Source organism: Primulina eburnea, chromosome 5, assembly GCF_022965805.1.
Source record: "Primulina eburnea isolate SZY01 chromosome 5, ASM2296580v1, whole genome shotgun sequence".
NCBI classification, from domain to species: Eukaryota; Viridiplantae; Streptophyta; class Magnoliopsida; order Lamiales; family Gesneriaceae; genus Primulina; species Primulina eburnea.
In genome coordinates, this window is record NC_133105.1 from 25823341 (window position 1) to 25844022 (window position 20682).

Genomic DNA, 20682 nt, shown 5'->3' on the forward strand with positions numbered 1-20682 from the left:
ATCCCAAACAGGTTATGTGTTTACACGAGGGGGCACTGCTATTTCATGGAAGTCGACAAAGCATACTTTAACAACAATATCATCTAATCACTCTGAGATCATTGCAATGCATGAAGCAAGCCGAGAATGTATGTGGTTGAGGTCCGTAACCCAACATATTCAAGAATCTTGCGGGTTACCAACAATGAAAGATAGCCCGACGACTATATTTGAAGATAATACTGCTTGCATCGCACAACTAAAAGGAGGAAATATCAAAGGTGATCGAACGAAACATATTTCGCCAAAGTTTTTCAACACACACGAACTTCAGAAGAAAGGTGATATTGATGTACAACAGATTCGTTCTAGTGACAATGTAGCTGATTTATTCACAAAAGCGTTACCAACATCAACATTCAAGAAATTGGTGTACAAGATATATATATATATATATATATATATATATATATATGATATTTAGGTGATTGATTTGATTGTAATGTTCCTTTCATAGACTAAATTTATAACAAAAAACATATTTTAGTTCATGTTTTTCCCTAGTTCTGACGTATAAATAAATGAACTTGAAAATGATTTTGACATCATACAAAAAAAAAAAAAAAATAGCAACAATCACATTTTTCTTTCGCAGTGGGTTAAAAGGAAAACAAAAATCATTGGTTGAGCTTGCCATTTGAAGACGATCTGATTATGGAGTGAAAAATATTTCACTGTTAAATGTCGGAAAATTGTCATGTTGGGTGGAAAATTCAAATCCCGCAGAAATGAAGGCTTTTGACTTGTCACAATGCACACAAATGATATGAATTCAATATTGAGAAGGTCCTCGCTATACTAGAGTTCTGGATACCAAGTTAAGGTCATTCAAACTCAAGCCAACCATTATTCAACATAATGTTTACCTCCAATCACTATAATATATTAGTCTTTTCATATTATTAAACTACATCTCTTTGTAATAAAAATCAGAATAACTTTCAAAATGCATATCTAAACTATATTCCAAACAATCTTTCATATATTCCTTAAAGCCGAAACGGAAGTCCAAACCAAATGCCACCCTCGGCTTTGAAAGTATGACGAGAGATGTGAAACTTATTCATATATTATATACGTATACATGTAATATATTATTCTTGTGGTTTTTAACAGAAGTAAATTTGGGTATAGGAGTCTGATTACTGATCCTAAATCTCGACTAAGGGTCAATATCATATCTGCTGCTTGTGATCTTGTGAGTACCTATTCGTAGTTTTCTGAATCCTCAGTCCAAATCACTTGAAAGTCGAGCAACTGAGTTAAAGATTCAACAACTACTTGAGCAGTCCAGTTCAAATCTTCTGTCCAAAATCAAATTAAACTCGACATAAGACTCTCTGAACTCTCTCACCCTTTTTATACATAAACATGAATCCTTATTAAATAGACCCCCATTTCCTTCCTTTTCCTCCATCCTCCACTTCTTTGATGCTGTAATACATAGAATCCAGGGCAAACAATGAATGGAATATCTCAAGTAATTAACTTCATCAATTGCTTATTTCAGCACAATACTTCACAGCTGTCCTTGCTCAATCGCAGTATTCCCGCGCCAATCTCAGGTAAAAAAACTTGGGCTCAGTGAAAAACCTGAGGCGATGCATAGTATTCACTTTCATTAAAGACAGGCCTTAAATCTTCCTTGCACATGAAATCCAAAGGGAAGGAAACTAGATGGCCCTTCACAGACTCAAGTCTTTCCATGGGATCTGTGTTTGTAACATCTCCTTCTTGATAGGATTCTAGTTTGGGCGGGGCTATTCCTAAATCAATGGTGGTGTGGCCGATTTTTTCTCTCCAAACTGCCATGCATTGTCGGAGTGAAGCCCTGGATGTAATCACTTGAAGTGAGAAATACAAAGTTTTGAATATCAGAAAAAGAATGAAGACAGGTACCTCAACCTTACCTAGTATGTATAAAATCATTTGGTATGCAGGAAAATACATCTTGGTAGATCATAGTATTTGTCTGTCAACAACAGAATTGCACTGTGTAAATAGAAAAATCGAGAATATGACCGTAAATGCAAACTTCATAATCATTTGTGGTGGTCAATATGCTCCGACTATTAAATGAAGTAGACTTAAACTTAGAATAAAATAGATAAATCGTCCAATCAATGGAGACAAGGTGTCTGAGAATGACAGTAAGGTAGATGCAGACAGCACCCACACGTTGTAATTAAACAGAATGGGTGGTTAACATGAGCGTAGGAAATATTATAATTCACATATCAAGATAGAGATCTACATTTTTATAACTTTGTTGGTATTTTACCTGCGCAAAAGATAAGAGCTTGATGTTAAAGCAGCATACTGCAATACTTAAGAGCTAAATATTGTATCAGTCCATTGCGACACTCATGGGAACGCTAATGCTTGTGTTTCAATATAAAAGTTTCCTTGTTAATTGTTTTGTGCAACTATTTTTTGTCAAAGCGAAGAAGCTATGATATGAAAAAATTAGTCACCCTCACCTTTGCGGTGGCCATCCATACATCCTTGTACGTCGAATCTACCACTGGGTCTCTTATTTGATTAACCTAAAATGGTTAAAATTTCGAAGCATGAGAAAATTCATTTTTTAAACATTTCAATAATATATTCAATATTCACGCAATTTGAATCTGAAAATTTAGAGACGATCCCGTAATATAGCTATGAATAATGAATTCAACCTCTCCAGATCGAAAACCTAGGTGCTCAGACCACAATGCAAGGCGAAGACTCAACGCAAACTTTCCAGCTCTCCAAGTCTTGTTCCCCATCCATGAATCAACAAATTCTCTGTCCTCAATAAGCACACCAATCTGAAATGGTACAATACAGTTAAACAAGAAACAAGCAACACAATCCATCAGTTCACCTCCACATCCACTTTTTACCTCCTTAAACCAAAGCATGAGAAAATCTAAATAGATAGAACTAGAACTTTATGTATGAAACCAACTGAAAGTTTGTGTGATATCTGATATACACATAGAACACTCGTATGACAGCAGTTCACAATGGAATCAGTGCAGATCATGTGGTACTGTGAGATGAAGGACCAGGCCTAGAGTAACAATCCGTGCCATTCACTACACCACAGCTCCTAGAAAGAATCTTTTTACGCATAGAAAGTCAATTAATCTTAATGGAGCTGAAACAAACGGGGTCTCATTCCCGCACTAATGTTCCAAACGTGTTAAAGGTAAAAGCAACTTAGTAAGCAGTTCAATTATAATTTTGGTGATACCTCAGAATCTCTAGATCCAAGCAAACTTCTGTCATTTATATTTGCAGAGCCAATTAAGGTAATACGATCATCAATGATCATGATCTTGCTATGAACATAAACCTGGTGAAACAAAGGCACTTTAATAAAACCAATAAATAAAAGTAATACGCTTGATGAGTCATCCACTAACCCATGAAAATAAAAACTTATCCACCATTCTATAACAAGATGCATAAAACATAGTTTACATCCGTTCATCCCAAACTTAAGGTTTCAAAAGAAGCAAACGAGAAATATTATGGCAGTCGCTTCAAATTTTTTTCTTTAATTAGCACGTCAGTCACAAGCAAGCAATATTTTAAGCTCAATCAAAAACTTATCGAAAGACTGCTTATTTTTCATAATCCAATTAAAAAATGGAAATTTAGAAATATTAGTTATACATGAAATATGATTCATAAATGATTGTCACCAATAAACGATTCTTTTCTGCCTCATATACTCCATCCTTTTTATTGCTTTGATCAACTAAATATACTCATTCAAAATCAAAGTCGCCCAAGAAGCACTGGAAGGTTAACGCCTCAGATACTGGATGTCAAATGATCAAGAAAGGACCAGATATGCATTTGCAGTGCAGAACGGAAAAACATGTGTACCTGACTGGAGGAGACAGGACCACCTTCATAAAGTCTGCCATAAGCTCTCAGACCATAAAAGGATATATAATCATGCATTCTAGGGCCAACAAGATCATAAAGATTATGCAGTATTGAATTATTCCCCCGACAGATTGTTCGATATTGCCAATGCATGATCGCTCTCACAGATGCAGCACCAGAATCATCGACACCGCCCTTTTGAAATGAAGCACATTTCAAACTCTGTGGAACTATTCAGTACTGGAAGTAGATATGTACCAGAAAACTTTGTTGTTATTACCTGAAAGCCCGGTAGAAGAGGTATAACAATAATAACCCTGAAACACTTCATCTCATTGTGTGCTCGCATTATCCGTCTATATAATGCTTCTAAAACGCGATTGGCGATAATATCATCACCAGATAAACCAGAGATGAAGAATTGGTTCTGAAAACAAAATCTAGTCAGTGCAAGTTAGAAAAATGAATTCAGATGTTTTTTACTGCTTCTAATAGAGCAATAAATAGTACACCAACAGCTGCTGCGTGCAATTGGCTCCAATTTTCAAAAAAACGAAAAAAGGTCGTTCAATGAACTTAATAAAACCATATCATCATGTATCGGTAATAATCCCTCTTTTTGATATGGTCCTGTTATATTGTACAATCTTTTGTGACCATAGCAAAGTAGAGATTATGCAAAACTATGTCAATGTGCCTCTATTTTTTTGTACTTGAGAGAGAGAAAAACATACAAAAACCTACTCCACTGACAGGTAAGTAACGGATTCAGTCATGCAAGATTACAAATTCATCATTTTCTAATTTCTAGTGCCAGATAGTTTGAGGATTACTAGACGAAACTCAGGCACACAATGTCACATCACAAATTCATCGTGAGATGTATTTGTAAAGCCTTGCTACCCCTCAAGCTCGTAGGATGTTAAGAATACCAAGCTTGGACAGTAAAAAATGGTGTTGGGTGTGATGCCAGAGCCTTTGCGAAGATGTCCACAGGCTGTTGTTGTATTGAAATGTAAGAAGCGGCAATGATATTCTTCTGTATTTTTTCACGCACAAGGTGACAATCGATCTCAATGTATTTTGTTCTCTCATGATAGAGAGGATTTGCAGCCATGTGTACTGCAGCCTAGTTGTCAAAATAACGTGCTGAGGCTCCGTAAGAGATAATCCCATATCCTGAAGTAAACCACAAACCCAAATAACTTCACATGTTGCTGAAGCCATTGAACGGTATTCGGCATTGGCAGAGGATCGAGAGACCATATTTTGCTTCTTAGTCTTCCAAGAAATGGAATCATTGCCAAGTTGAATGATGTATCCTGTTACTGATTTCTATTTTCAATACATGATGTCCAATCAGAGTCCCAAAAGGCTGTTAAATGCAGGTCGTTGTGAGATGGCAAAGACATGTTCAGACCAGGAGCAATCTTAAGCTAGCTTAGAATTCTCATTGCTGCAGTCATATAAGACCTCTTGGGAGAATGCATGAATTGACTTAGTTGTTGGACAACAAAGCAAATATCCGGTCTAGTGACTGTGAGAATACAAATATATCTTTGATAAGAAGTAGGGTCATTGACTAAAGAATCAACTTCAGACGGCTGCTGATGAGGATAAAATTTCTGATCATACTCGAAGCTAGGGAGTTTGAGATGATGTTCCGTGGGTGTGTCATATGGTTTGAACCATAGTATACCATGGCATATGTGGAAAACCAAGGTCCTAGAAGGTTGTTGAAAAAAGGTAGCATTCCTCATTAAACACTACATCCCTGGATACAAAGAATCGTCGGGTGTGAAGATCGAGAAGTTTAAATCCCTTTTGATAAAGTGGATAGCCAAGACAAACATATGGCTTTGCTCTCGAGTCAAATTTATCATGTGGAAGGAGATTTGAAGCATAACAAAGAGAGCCAAATATTTTTAAGTGCGTGTATGAAGGTGCATGTTTGCGCTCAACAAGACCGTTTCGTTGGGGAGTGTATAGACATGAACTCTGATGTATAATGCATAAAGAATTGAAGTAATCAATACATTGAAGGCGAAAGAAATCCATGCCATTATCTGTGCGAATGTTACAATTTTAGTGCAAAAATTTGTTGAAACAAAGGTGAAATATTGCTTCAAGATTTGCAGAGTGTCCGACTTAAACTACATCAGAAACGCCAATGTGCATAGAGAAAAGTCATCAATGATTGTTATATGACGAAATGATCGATTTGGCGTGTGTTGAATAAATGATAAACATTCTAATCGTGAGAAAGACAAATTACCAAAACTCTTATGCCAAAGATTGATATTATGAAGATCACAAGAAGTGAGATTTACAGTCATTTGATACATCAGATACAGAATGAGCATTATTGCTACTCAAGTGTGTAAAGTGCGTATTCGAGACTGAGGTTGGAGTAGAGCTCACTAGGTAGTACATGCCATGTTTGAGTTTACCAATCCCCATGATTCTCCCAGTCGGAAGGTCCTGAAGAGACAAACTTGGGATAGAAAATGACACAAAAATGATGAACCTTTGTAACTTGTGATATGGACAAAAGTTCAAAATGGAAATCAGGTGCATGAAGAACATTTTTTAAAGCTAAAGAAGGGGAAACAGAGATGGTTCCTCGAGAGGTAATATGCTGTAAGATTACCATCAGGAAGTTGGAATGAACCAGCAGAAGGAGGACATGGTTGAACATCTTGCAAGCCTTGAATAGCACCTGGTACATGAGTGTTTGCCCCACTATCTAGAATCCAATCATTCGACTCAGAAATTGATAGTAAACTGGTGGTCATACCTGTAAGATTAGCTGCTGGTCCTGCAGTGTTGGCTGTCTGCTCAAGAAGCCTTAAAATCTGCTCGTATTGAGATGGTGTAAAGGAGACGGCAGTGGGTGGAGGGAGGTCTGAATCTTGAGAGACATGGCATGAATCTTGGTTCGTGCTAAGTGTTTTGGGAGCAGAAAACCTAGAAGTCACTTGAGAGGTTTGAAATTCTTTGTCTGGGGAAACTTCTTATAAAGTTTATGGTTTGGTCGATAACCAACCAACTTGTTACAATTGTCTTTCGTGTGGCCTGGATAGTTGTAATTCTTGCATCTGGGGCCATCTGATTTTTTGTGGGAGGATGAAAAAAATGCAGTAGCAGGAACCTCAGATATAGATTGTGAATATAGCACATTCCTGTGAGATTCTTCTTGGGTAATAATTGAATAAGCTTGAGCCACAGATGACAAAGGTTTAATTGGAAGAATTTAACTCCTTATGTAGCAATAACTGTCATTGAGACCCATAAGAAACTGCAAGAGACGCTGGTGTTGATCATGTTCAATATAGGCTTTTGCAGTAGCACAAGAAAAGGATGGAAGAGTCACTAATGAAGTGTACTCATCCCAAAGCTGTCTGAGATCAGAGAAATAAATGGAGATTGTATTTTGACCTTGAGTAAGTCAAACAATATCACGGTTGATGACAAAAATTCTTGAACCAGAAATCTTGTCAAATCGTTATTTCAAATCTTCCCAGACAGCTGAAGCCTCAGTAGTGAACACAAGGCCACCAAAGATATCAGGTGACACCGAATTATCCAAGATAGAACGATGGCATTGCATCGTTCCGAGTCATGTAAAGAGGGAGAGTTGGCAGAAGTTTTGGGGCACAAAACCATTAATGAACCGAATCTTTTTCTTCGCTCGTAATGCAAGTAGCATGGTGCGGCTCCAAACACCATACTTTTCAGATCCAACAGGGGGATCAAGAACAAGAGAAACCCCGGGAGTATCCGAAGGGTATAGATACAGAGGATCATGAAATCCAATGTAGAATTGGATCCAGCCATTTAAAACTTTCGCAAAGAAAATATGATTCAGAAGAAATTACATGCCTGATACCATGTTAAGGTGAAGATATATCACCATTGAAGTGATAAACAAAAGCTTTCAATAGACGAGGACGAAGAAGACTTATAGTATAATCTGGAAAAATATCAAAAATGCTTTTACATTTTCTGGTAGCTCATTTATATATTGACATTGGAGAAAACTACTTGTAAACTTCTACTAAATACAAAACTAATTAACTGTCAAACTATCCAACAGATTAAGGGTCAAGTAACTGGCTTGATTCTTCGAGATCTTCTAGAACATGTGTATCTTAACATACAGTTCTTGACATGAATAGGATTTTCCAGTGAGCCAATTCAACTTATATCATGTTCACAACCTGTGAACTTACCCTATCATTTGGAATGAAAAATTAGTGCCTGAATTTGTTTCATGTACGATATTTTAGTAATGAAATGAGGAACATGCCTTTGCGATAAGGGAGTAGTAAGAAATGAATACATTGCTACCTGAAAAAGATACCTAATGTAGAAATGCGCTGCTTAACAAGGAAGGAAAAAAACAGACCTCAATATATACATAATGTTCTGCTCTTTCAATAAGTGAACAGTAGGCACTGTGAATACTTTCTTCAGTTTGGCTTGTTCCTGCTGACCATTGGCTTACACTCCTTATAACCTGGGAAGCACGGGTCATCCAAGGCTATTAGATGAGGGAATATCCACACTTGCAAATGAAACACATCAAAACCAAGTACTTAGATGATGTCACTCATGCAGCTAAGTAAGCTTAGATCAAACCAGAGCAGACAACAAAAAATTCTGTCAAATTCACAAAGAGTAAATGGAACTTTAATAAATCTCAATGCTGTTTGTTGAGTGTACAGGAGCCGGTTTATAAGCTTGAGTCTGCAATACTGGGCAAGACTGGGGAAAGAGAAGAAGAGGCTTCATCTCAGGATCCACTTCTACTAGACCTTTTACCCTGGACAAAACGTGTCGTTTTGGTTCTATTTTTTGAACATAGAAAGATAACAATGTATCTCATGGTTCAATAAGACAGTCAATTATAACAACAAAGATATTGCTAGCCAGGAGCTAGAACTCACCTGACAGCCACATGGGACACGAGGACCAACTTGTCCTATTTCATCTGATGAAACAACTTGATCACCTCTTTCCTGTGATTCCCACCACCTGTTTTCTGAAATATCTGATCCATGCTGCCTCACAAGTGAAGACATGCTGCTTTGGAGATCCAAGGAGTCGAGATCATCCACGAAGCCCCTCATTGGCATATCTGGGATTAATGGTTCAGCTTTGAATTTATGAAAAGAGAAGGGACTTCTGCCGGGCCTGCTTGGCTGATCATGTGGATTACCATCAAACCCATTTAATTTTGGTTCTCCTCTTACAGCATCTTGGCCGTCAGCTTCTTGAGGCATAAGCAAAGGTATATCCTGAAGAGATGATAGGGACGAAAAGGAGTCGTTCCTTTTGATGTCTTTATGATAGCCATTGTGATTCTTATCACCATTTTCTATCTCCCTACTAATTCCCATATAATGAGGAATAACCATGTGGTGCTGAGGCAAGAGAAGGGGAATTGCATTCTCATTTGGAGCTTTGTTTCTCTGGAAGATAATGAAATAGTTTTAAATCACATGAAGAATACTCTAGCTACAGATATCGATATAAAAAAATTAACTACATATACCTTAGCATAGTTCCATCGCTGAACAAAATGTCGGGCTACATCGCTGCAAGGGGGCCCCCAAAGGGCACAGTGTACATCATGCCATGGCATCCGTGGATATTTTGCTCGATCTAATTCATCCTTCATCGTGTCCTCCCACGAATTTGGTTCCGATTCCCTAAGATTCAGTAACATCAAGCAATTGGCAAATTTAATTCCATACTTAGATCAAGCTAAAGGTAGCAAAACAACATCCCAGTTCGCTTTTCAAAGTAAACTTAAATTGAACAGTGATAGTACATAAAAATACGGAAAAAGCAATTGGGAAAATTACACGAGCATGGTAAAAAAAACAATAATACAGACGGGATGACTCACGTTTACAAACTCGTTCACAATCAAACTTCCCAACATTTGGCAACAAAAGTAAAGAGAAGCTTAAAAAGGATCACCCAGTAAAAAACATTATGTTTCTCTAGAGAGATGGACTAATTTTTGTTCTCCATTACATCTAAATGGGTGAGAGATGGTTAAATTACCAGCTAACATACCAACAACACAGGTTCATACACACCTTGGATTGTAATAATCCTTGCCAGGCCATATTGAAGAGGGATGATCACCAATTTTATGATCGCCAGAATCGTAACGTCCAAAGCACAGATCAAGTCCTCCAATGAAACATATCTGGTGATCTACAATGACAATTTTTTCATGGTGGGACCTATATAGGAGAGGATCCAATATCAACAGATGCAATTATTAGTTTGAAAAGCAAAAGCTTATCTAGACAAACATGAATGGATGTTGTAAATAATTGCAACTCTAATAGAAAGCACACCATAAATAAACACCAGAAGAAAAATGGTCAGGATATCGAAGCACTCTGATGTTCTCATGAATGCCCAGAAGCTTTCTCTTGCTATAGACACTGTTAATTTTCAGAGCTAGAGCAACCTCTTTGTACAGAAGAATATGTACCTAACAAAACATGATAAATCCATGTCACCAGACGTTCAAGCCGAAAAATGAAACAATCACAAGAAAAAAAACTAGCAATACTCTTCCATGGGACCATTTCCAGCTCAATAAAAGCAATAGGCAACAACATAATACAGCATCAAAGCAGCATCTTCAAGACGAGACATTGCAAGACATAGCAAGGAAAAATTAGTCCTTGTTAAGTTTATCACAAAATGATATTCCTACAAACTTGTCATGATGCCAATACTAGTTTAGATCTCCACAAACTATAAGAAGCATAAGAAAACCAATATATTTATCCAGACCCATTACTCTGACCTTAATCATAAAATACAAATTAACAGAGTTATGGCCTACGTCAGCTAGTAGAAGATATCATCTTAATGAAACAAGAAATTAGTAAGATGACCATAAACATAACTTGTTCATCAAGAGAATCACCAGAGAGAACAAATAATCATCTATGTGAACCTATTTACCTGAACACCTTCCTTGGCTTTAGCTTCCAGTAAAGAATCAAGCCGAGTAGATGCATGAGCAAGAAATGGACGGCACAAGTAAAGTTCTGGACACAACCACCACCCGCATATGTATATCTGATTTGAATATCATCACCAATAACAACAAAAAATTAGCAGGTATAACGCCAATTATAAACACAATGGACGTTCGAGAATATACCGTCGATTTTGCACCCTCAATAGCCAAAGCAATAGCTTCAAATGCAGCACGACCATCAATGAACCACTGAACTTGACTACCATCTTCAGTCAAACCTCGAGGAGGAGCAAAAGAGCCAAAACGATGGGGGTGACACCAACCTTCAGGTGGCCTAAGACCAGCATCATTGATTGCGGCAACCCAATCTTTAACTTTGGCATTACTTTTCGTTCTAAGCTTTATGTTCCGACTTCCACAAATCACCTATAGCATATGGCCCTTAAGTTCATTAAAATGCAGTTTTCAAGCTATAATTTTTTCTTTTGATTGGTAGTTTGCAAGCTACAATTGCAACCTATGTCATAAATCCATAAATTACATATACGAAATTAGGTTATTCGTTGTCATTAACAAGAGAGTTCCAACTTAGCGAAGAAATAACTCTCATGCACTGAACCCTAAAGAGAAGGGAATCTATGCATATGATTTTTGCAGAAGGCAGTTCATAATATCACTAGCAGTTACTTTGCTTCAATTACACATGGACAATGAAGAGGCAAAAATCCTTGAAAGTATGTGATTCTCAATCATTCAAAACCTCAACTGAAGCAAAAATGTAATGAACATAGCCTACACTGAAATAGTGGCGTAAAGGATTGCGATCTTTAACTTCTTTCGCCAATGATACTCGACCCTCTCCATTACCATCTGAGGCTGGTAGAACATCAAAAACAACAATATCTAGAGGATTGGGGTCAAAAGGTTCCCTCAGAAAAGCCAAAAATCCAGGTTTTAGCACAGCCCAGACCTGCAGATCGACAAAATGTAAATATCTCAACTTCTATGAGATCACAGTAATCTATGCAGGCTAGAAGAGAAGGAAATGCCGAGCTAAACCCTGTCTACCAAGTGCAACATTTTGCAATTTTTCCAGTTTTCATGACAAATACTAGAAAATTACAACATATCCCAAAAAATTTCTATTTGGCAAAAGGGATACTAAAATATTCATCTAGCACAATGTAGGTGGAAAAACTCCTGCAAGAAGCGTCGTTTATTCAAATACAACCTATCTTTAGTAATCGCCAGTGATGGCTCTTTGATCAACATCTCAGACAATTGCTGAAATATGATTTACGAGGAATATAAAACATGTCTCAGGGAAAAATACATAAATAAAACCATCTGATATCCAAATTCCAATCAAAGTCACCGATAGTAACAATAAATTGATTTGATAACAAAAAATATGCACCATCTTCTTCCCAAACAAAGTAATTACACCATGAAATCATATCTAGAGAGATCAATATGACCTTTTGCCAATTATCTCTGCAACAACTGAACAACTGACACGAGCAGCATTTTCTGTCACTGTTATTGCCCAAAATTTTTGGCAAATGCTTTACCATAACATAGTCTTCCTTCAGCTTTGGACCATATTCTGGGGAAAAGGATAACTTGGAAACTTCCAAAAATCTGCACACCTATGATATTCAACTACAACAATAAGATTTGTAAAAAAATCCAAACAACCAGGCAGTTACATATCTGCAGAAATGAAGCCAGAAACATTGTCATATGTGCAGAGCCAGACAATGTCCATCCAACAGTAATAATATGTTTCCTGTATGATCATACATCTTTCGTGTTTAGCCTTTTTTCTTACGACCATCAAGGAGACAACCATCATAGAAATGCAACATAACCACATGAAGGTTAGACAAAAGTAAATATGCGTGTGCAATATGAACCTTGTAAAAGTCACTAGCTCAGCTTAAAACACATCAACAAAGTGTGAATCGGTTTCGGCTTTTCTATAAATAGGGAGTCGAAGCAAACACAGAGTCCAGATTAATTTTAAAAAAATGAAAATTCTCATAAATGAAAATATCTCCTCTTTCTTGATAATTCAACAATTTTGTACTTGTGAACAATGTACATGATTAGCTTATAGGAAAATGCTCCACTCAGAATCTCAAATACACCTTTTACACATGTATGAACAGAAGGCCAAATATGAAAAGATCATATTTAGAATGTAACTCAAATTCCAATGATAAACACAAAGGAGAACAACCTAGCTTTGAAAAAATGACCTGGCATTACCTCTTGGCAGTTCACGATATCAATATTACTGAGGAAGTGATTTAAGTATCCCTGCATTGCTGTTTTTGCTAGCTCCGAGATAGAATGTTGCCTTCCAAGTGCAGGCCTGATAATTGGAATGGCAGCACTAGATGGAACATCTCTGAACAAAAAAACACCAGTAAGCTTTATAAGTATTACAAGAAGAAGCTACAGCATACTTTATATCATTTGCATAAGTCATCCTTGATTAAGAAGCACCTGTTTCTAGCACTCTCGTCTAAACGTGAAGGAATAGCCTCATCATCCTGTTCTTCATCATCTTGCATAACTGTTGCCTGGTCTCCGATTCCTAAATTTTGAAGCCATTCTCTAACCTTTAAAAGATAGGAGAAAATAACTTACAATGAAGATTAAAGACACAAGATAAATTTACACCATAATAGCTCATTCCAAGCACAAGAACGACAACCATAGTATTTTCGTCTGATGTGAAGCACAGCTATAAAACAGAACCAGTAATTGTCGGGGAAAATGGCATAAAACGAGAATAAAATATACCTGCTCTTGCTTCTCATGTATCTCCTCGATAAATTTCCGCTTCTTGAGAGCAAAGTGCAAATAAAAAACTTGCGAAGCTTTCTTCACTAACTGCCACTTGAACTAAGGAGCAATAGTGTGACAATCAGAACTTCAGATTATACAAATAAAAAACTTGCGAAGCTTTCTTCACTAACTGCCACTTGAACTAAGGAGCAATAGTGTGACAATCAGAACTTCTGATTATACAAAAGTGAATTTCAGTTCTCAAATAGTGCATAAAAGCTTGCACTTACTAGAAGTACAAAATTCATATCAAAAGACAATCTCAGTTTTGCTAAAACATGCATGCTCTTAATCTGATGCAACCTAAAAGAAGGAAAAACTTCATTATGTCATGTCTATATAACATAGTTTATTTGAAAATACTCTGATCCATACCCTCAAATAGCAAAGGAACATATAGTTGTCAAAACAAACCTAAAACAAGAATTAGGTCTAATGGATTCTCAAGTACAAACAAAAAAACATGGACTTTTTTGACAAAGCCGACAGGTAGCAGCAATGAATCTTTTGTACCTTTAACAGGCCCATGGAAGTATTCAATTAGTAATCGACCAGTAAATGTTTGTCTGAATTTTCTTTGCTTTTTCCGATATATCCTCAAAATCCCAGAGAACATAAAGGAGGGGAAATGAGAGAATGTATTCAATTTAAAGGTTTATATTGCAATCAGACAAGAATTCACGGAGACATCAAACCTGTCTGTATTGCAGCTCAATGGTGTAACCCAGTAGCATGGGGCTTATATCGCTGGGATCGGGGCGAGAGACCTGGACAATGGTAGCCTTGGGCAACTCATCAAAAATCCGAGTGAGTTCAGTGGCCGGATGAAACGACAAGAACGATGACATCATCATCGGGAATTCTGCCGGCGACGCCTCCTTTTGCATCTGAGCGTACTTGGGCCCGCCGATCATGGAAGATTGCTCCGAGGAACCCATTTTCACGCCAAATAATAATTTTAAAAAATCCGCAATTGAATCTAAATCGTATGTGAGAAATCAAATGTTAAGGTTATGGAAATCTGACCAATGGATTGTATCATCCATCAGACAACAAAAGGAGGGGAAATGAGAAACGGCATTCAATTTCAGGGGCTGGTTTGTCTTAAGTAGGAAGATGTTGAACTTTACTTCGAATTTTTCATGTCAATTTTTGTTTTGTTTTACGACATGAATAATGTACTAATCCATCAATATAATGACATAAAATGATTGAATGTTATACCACAGATCACTAACGTGAATGATGTAAATCCATCGAGTATTTACTTTTAACACGTTATCAGTCGAAAGATCAATTCTCTATATTTTTCCACCCCAAAATACAAAAACAAAGTAACAAAGTAAGAATATTTATTTTACTGATTATTTATTTTTATTATGTATATATGTAATATATAATATCATGTTATTATATAATAAAATATATGACATCTCATTATAATAATATGATGTGGTTATATTATTACACTGCTTATATATTTTTTATCGTGTTAATGTTTATTTATTGTGTATATATATTTCAATAATGTCATGTTATTATATAAAAGGGATCTATAACACTTCATTATAATAATGTGATATGATTATTTCACTGTATATATATTTTTATTGTGCAATATATTAATTATATATATGTAGTTGTATAATATTACAATATTATATAAAAGGAGTCTCTGACACCTCGTGATAATAATGTGATGTGATATAAATAATTATTTAAACATTATTAACATTATATACGTCATATTATTACCATAAAATTTACATATACATAAATTTATTTTTACTAATTTTGTAATGGTTATAAACAGCTAGTTTTTACCATATAAATATGATTTTACAAGCGCATTCAATCACTCCAAACTTACTCTTCCTCCCTAAAAATTTTCTTCATCAAAATTTTCGAAGAAGAAGAAGAAGGTTCTTTCAAGGTTATTTTATATAATTATTTTGATTATTATACTCACTAGTCTTGTATTTATCGAAGAATATCCGTCTCACGTTTTTTATTTATTTTAAAAATGTTTGTACTTATAATTTATCGGTTACTTTGTATTATCATATTAGTAGATTTAAAACTTAACTAATAAAATGCATTGTTATTTTTATTGTATCATCATGTCAAATTTGGCAAAGCTCAAATTTGTGGCGCTCAACATTGCGGGACTCTCGACGTAGAAATGTGTCTTGAGTCATTGGGTCAAAATGAGACCATTAAAGAAAATGGTATATTATCATCACAAGAAAAAGCAAAAGCTATGATATTTTTACGTCGACATCTTAATAAATAATTAAAATGTGAATATCTCATTGAAAAAGATCTCATGGCTTTATGGAAATGATTAATGGAAATTTTTGAACATATAAGGGACCCGTGATAAATGGAATACATTAAGATTCCAAGATTTTAAGAAAGTCAGTGATACAACTCGGCAATATATCGAATAATCTCGCAATTAAAATTTTGTGGACATGAGATTACGGAATTGGAAATGATCGAAAAGTATTTTCTACTTTTCACGCATCAAATATTACTCTACAACAACAATATAGAGTACATGGATTTGCGAGATATTCTGAACTTATCGCATGTCTTCTTCTGGCGGAAAAGAACAACGAGCTGCTAATGAGAAATTATCAGTCCGACCCACTGGATCAATAGCATTTCCAGAAGTAAATGTTTTAAGTAAAATGAATTTAAACTTGGAAACCAAAATCAAATTCAAAGACAAGATTTTGGTCGAGGTCGTGGTTGTGGACGTGGACCTGGAAGTGGTCGTGGTCGCGGTCGCGGTCGCGGTCGCGGTCGTGGTTTTGAAAACAATCGAGATAGTTATTTCTATGAATCATCTCAAAAGGGCGTCACGAACCACCCACTAAAATGATATCATGAGAACATGAGTGTTAATGACAATCACTCAAAACGATTTAAAAGTTCATGTTTTAGATGTGGCACTCCAGGACATTGGTCTCATATTTGTTAAGCCCCCGAGCACCTTTGTAAGCTCTATAAAGAATCAATAAAGGGAAAACAAAAAGAAACCAACTTCACTGAACACAGTGACCGTTTGAGTGATTTAATTCATTTTGATGCTACAGATTTTCTCAATGATTTCTCTGAAAATGATTAATATATTGGTGGAATTGAAATCTAAAATATTTTATTTTTCATGTTCTCATATGCTAATATTTTATTATATAACTATGATATGCCTTATATTTTTCAATAAATTACATATGTATTGTCAGTAATTTTTTCATTACATATTTTTTTAAGTTCAAATCTGGAAACTGCTATGAACAAAGCTAAGCAAGGAACTAATCCCATGGATGTTTTCATACCTCATAGTGGTACAACGCACATTATTCTCCGAAATAAAAGATATTTATTGGAAATAAAACAAACAAAAACAATTGTGAATACAATATTAGGTCATGTAGACTTGATTAAAGGTTGCTGTAAAGCATATTTTTTGTTATCTAATGGTACAATTTTTTTTATAAATGATGCTTTGTATTCACCACAATCGAAAAGAAATTTGTTGAATTTTAATGACATATATTCTCAGGGGTATGATACTTAGACAATAAATGAAGGAAATGAGAAATATATGTTTCTTACCACATATAAATCAGGAAAGAAATATGTAGTTTAAAAACTACCAATGCTTCATTCTGGATTATATTATACACATATAAGCCCAATTGAATCAGACATGGTAGTTGATAATTCTTCAATATTAATCAATTGGCATGATCGATTAGGACATCCTAGTTCAACAGTGATGCGAATAATTATAGAAAATACATATGATCATCCACTGAAAGACAATAAGATCTTTCAAAATAATAAGTTTCCATACAAAACATGTTCTATTGGAAAATTTATTATAAGACCATCACCAGCTAAAATCCAAACTGAATCACCTATGTTTCTTACGTATCCAGTGTGATATTTGTAGACAAATTCATCCACTATGTGGACGATTGAGATATTTTATGGTATTGACCGATGTCCCCAGCCGATGGTCACATGTATGTTTATTATCAACTCGGAATGTGACATTTGCAAGATTATTTGCTCAAATAATAAAATCGCGGAATCAATTTTCCGATTATACAATCAAGAAAATTTGACTTGATAATGCTGATTAATTTACTTCCCAGATTTTCAATGATTATTGTATGTCAATGGGAATCACTGTTGAGCATCTTGTTGCTCATGTACATACACAAAATGGATTAGCTGAATCATTGTTGAGAAGACGCTGTCCACTAGACCAAAATCCAGGAGCTGTTGTCCTCCCTTCAGAGAGGACCTGTTGCCACGAGGAAACTTGTGGCAACAGAAAAGAAGTATCGGCGTCGTTTAGGCGGCGCCCATACAACAGACATCTTCAAGAATAAAGGTGTCTATCTCCCGATGCTCCTTAAGGAGCAGAAGGTTCTGAGAAGGATCGACTTCTCAGAAAACTTCTTGAAGACCTCCACTGTGAGGATAAGCATCTGGCCGTCCTGCTGGAAGGAGGCAGTAGATAGGGAGATTGACAATGTAAGATCCAAAAATATTAATAAAATTTTATTATGTTTATTGCTTATCTCTTTTTATGCTTTATTATTTCTTGCACTTAATCCTGGAAATGGATCAACATAAAAAAATGTTAAAGAGATTAAGATAAATCAATTGATCTAAGAATATTTCGGAAATAAGAAAACTTAGCGTCTAGCAGCGACTTGGTGAATGTGTCTGCTGCATGCTGATCTGTTGAGACATATGGTAAGACAAATCTCTTTCTTCATGACATGTTTTCGGATAAAATGATGTCTAATGTCAATGTGCTTTGTCCGAGAGTGCAAGACACGATTATATGTGATTGCTATTGCACTAATTGTCACAGAAGATAGGAGATTCAGCGGTTTGAATTCCACATTCTTTAAGTTGTTGCATCGACAAAATTTGAGCACAACAACTTCCAGCCTCAAGATACTCTGCTTCAGCGGGTGATGTGGCAATAGACATTTGTTTCTTGATGAACCGCTGATGCTCTTTCGGTCAATCTTCCATCCAGCATAATCTGCATCTGAATAGCCTACAAGATTAAAACTTGAATATTTGGGATATCAAATACCCATATTAGTAGTACCTTTAAGATATTAAGAAGACGTTTAACGACAATATAATGAGATTGCATAGGATTGACTTGAAAACATGCACATAAACAAACCTCAAACATGATGTTTGGCTGGCTAGCGGTCAGATACAATAGTGAACCAATTAATCCTCTGTACATGGTTGTCTCTACTGAGATTATCCCTTCATCTTTGTCCAATTTAATGGATGAGCTCATTGGTGTAGCAGCTTTATAGCAGTTCTCCATACCAAACTTCTTTAGCATGTCTCTTGTGTATTTAGCTTGGTTAATGAAGATGCCATTTTCTGACTTCTTGACTTGCAGTCCTCGAAAGAAGTTTAATTCTCGCATCATACTCATTCAAAATGATCCTGCATTAACTTGGAGAATCTCTCACACAATTTGGATTTGTTGATCCAAATATAATATTATCAACATAGATTTGAACAAATAGTGAATGATCATCTTTTGAAAATCTAAACAGTGTCTTATCAACTGTTCCAATCGATAAGTCATGATCAAGTAAGAATTTAGTCAAAGTATCATAAAATGCCCTTAGTGATTGTTTTAGTCCATATAGTTCTTTATCAAGTTTATAGACATGATCAGGATGAGTGTGACTAACGAAACCAGGTGGTTGTTCTACGTATACTTCCTCATTAAGCAAACCATTTAAGAATGCTGACTTAACATCCATTTGATATATATTAAATTCTTTGAATGCCGCAAATGCAATAAATATTCTAATTGCTTCTAGTCTGGCAACATGTGCAAATGATTAATTAAAGTCAATACATTCCTCCTGTCTATAATCTTGGGCAACTAGTCCGGCTTTGTTTCTAACAATTAAACCATTTTCATCCATCTTGTTTTTAAACACCCACCTAGTACCAATTACATGCAGATTAGCAGGCCGAGGAACTAAATGCCAAACTTTACTTCTTTCGAATTGATTAAGTTCTTCATGCATGGCATCAATCCAATTGGTATCATTTAGTGCATCACCGATTTTCTTATGTTATAACTGAGAAATGAAAGCAGCGTGCATAAATTCATCTATCATTTGTTTTTTGGTTCTAAGACGAGCGGTTGGGTTACCAATCACCAGCTCGAGTGGAAGATCATTTTTACACTAGATACATGGTCCAAATGGATTGAGCCATGTTGGTTGAGCCGTTGCATCTTCTTTTTCTGCTATTTCCTCCTCCATCTGATTAGTTTCATGTGGGTGATTGTTCACAGGTTCATCTACCTGATGAAGTTGTTCTTGGATGGTTGGACTTTGATCAGAAATATTTTCAACCATTCTTTTTAAATCTATCTCATCATCACTGCTAGATTCAAGGTTAGTAGCATCTAATTTATTAATTAAATAATGAATGCTGCTACCACTATTGTCATGACAGATGGATGATTCATGAAATACAATATGTATGGATTCTTCCACAGTGAGAGTTCTGTGATTATATACGCTTTGCTGACTGCTGAATATCCTAGGAAGACACCATTATCAGATTTAATGTCAAATGCAGTTAAATGTGTCTTGCCATTATTATGAATAAAACACTTACAACTGAATATGAGGAAGTATCCAATTTCGGGCTGTTTGCCGATCCAGACCTAATATGGAGTCTTTTCATGATTTTTGTTGATCGTGGACCGGTTCTAAGTATAACAGGCAGTGTTGACAGCCTCTGCCCAAAACTGCTGAGAGATTCCAGATTCTGCTAGCATAGTCCTAGCTGCTTCC

General features: G+C 35.9%; 1 protein-coding gene across 2 annotated transcripts; it reads right to left on the minus strand.

Moving 5' to 3' along the window:
• Window positions 1-1577: 1577 nt before the first annotated feature.
• On the minus strand, window positions 1578-14945 carry LOC140833131 (phospholipase D zeta 1). 2 transcript variants are annotated; one of them, XM_073197572.1, is made up of 20 exons: window positions 14494-14945; window positions 13754-13855; window positions 13454-13569; window positions 13214-13355; window positions 12421-12591; window positions 11739-11912; window positions 11126-11368; window positions 10924-11040; window positions 10302-10441; window positions 10035-10184; window positions 9482-9638; window positions 8874-9398; window positions 8333-8443; window positions 4205-4351; window positions 3922-4119; window positions 3281-3382; window positions 2721-2852; window positions 2520-2585; window positions 1950-2011; window positions 1578-1870 (listed from the first exon to the last, which is right to left on the minus strand). In XM_073197572.1, the coding sequence occupies exons 1-20, from the start codon at window positions 14734-14736 to the stop codon at window positions 1621-1623; spliced, it is 3348 nt and encodes a 1115-aa protein (XP_073053673.1). In that variant the 5' UTR covers window positions 14737-14945; the 3' UTR covers window positions 1578-1620. The 2 variants fall into 2 exon arrangements, with proteins under 2 accessions (XP_073053673.1, XP_073053675.1); XM_073197574.1 differs by lacking the exon at window positions 14494-14945 and adding an exon at window positions 14312-14472.
• Window positions 14946-20682: the final 5737 nt, after the last annotated feature.

Bases quoted from the DNA above. Each gene is read 5' to 3' on its own strand.
- LOC140833131 (XM_073197572.1), bottom strand. From the start codon at position 14,736: ATGGGTTCCTCGGAGCAATCTTCCATGATCGGCGGGCCCAAGTACGCT. The intron at 11,041-11,125 runs GTATATTCTCGA...TATTCAAATCAG, and splicing joins TTGAGGGTGCAAAATCGACG to ATATACATATGCGGGTGGTG. The intron at 10,185-10,301 runs GTGTGCTTTCTA...TCTCCTATATAG, and splicing joins TCTTCTGGTGTTTATTTATG to GTCCCACCATGAAAAAATTG.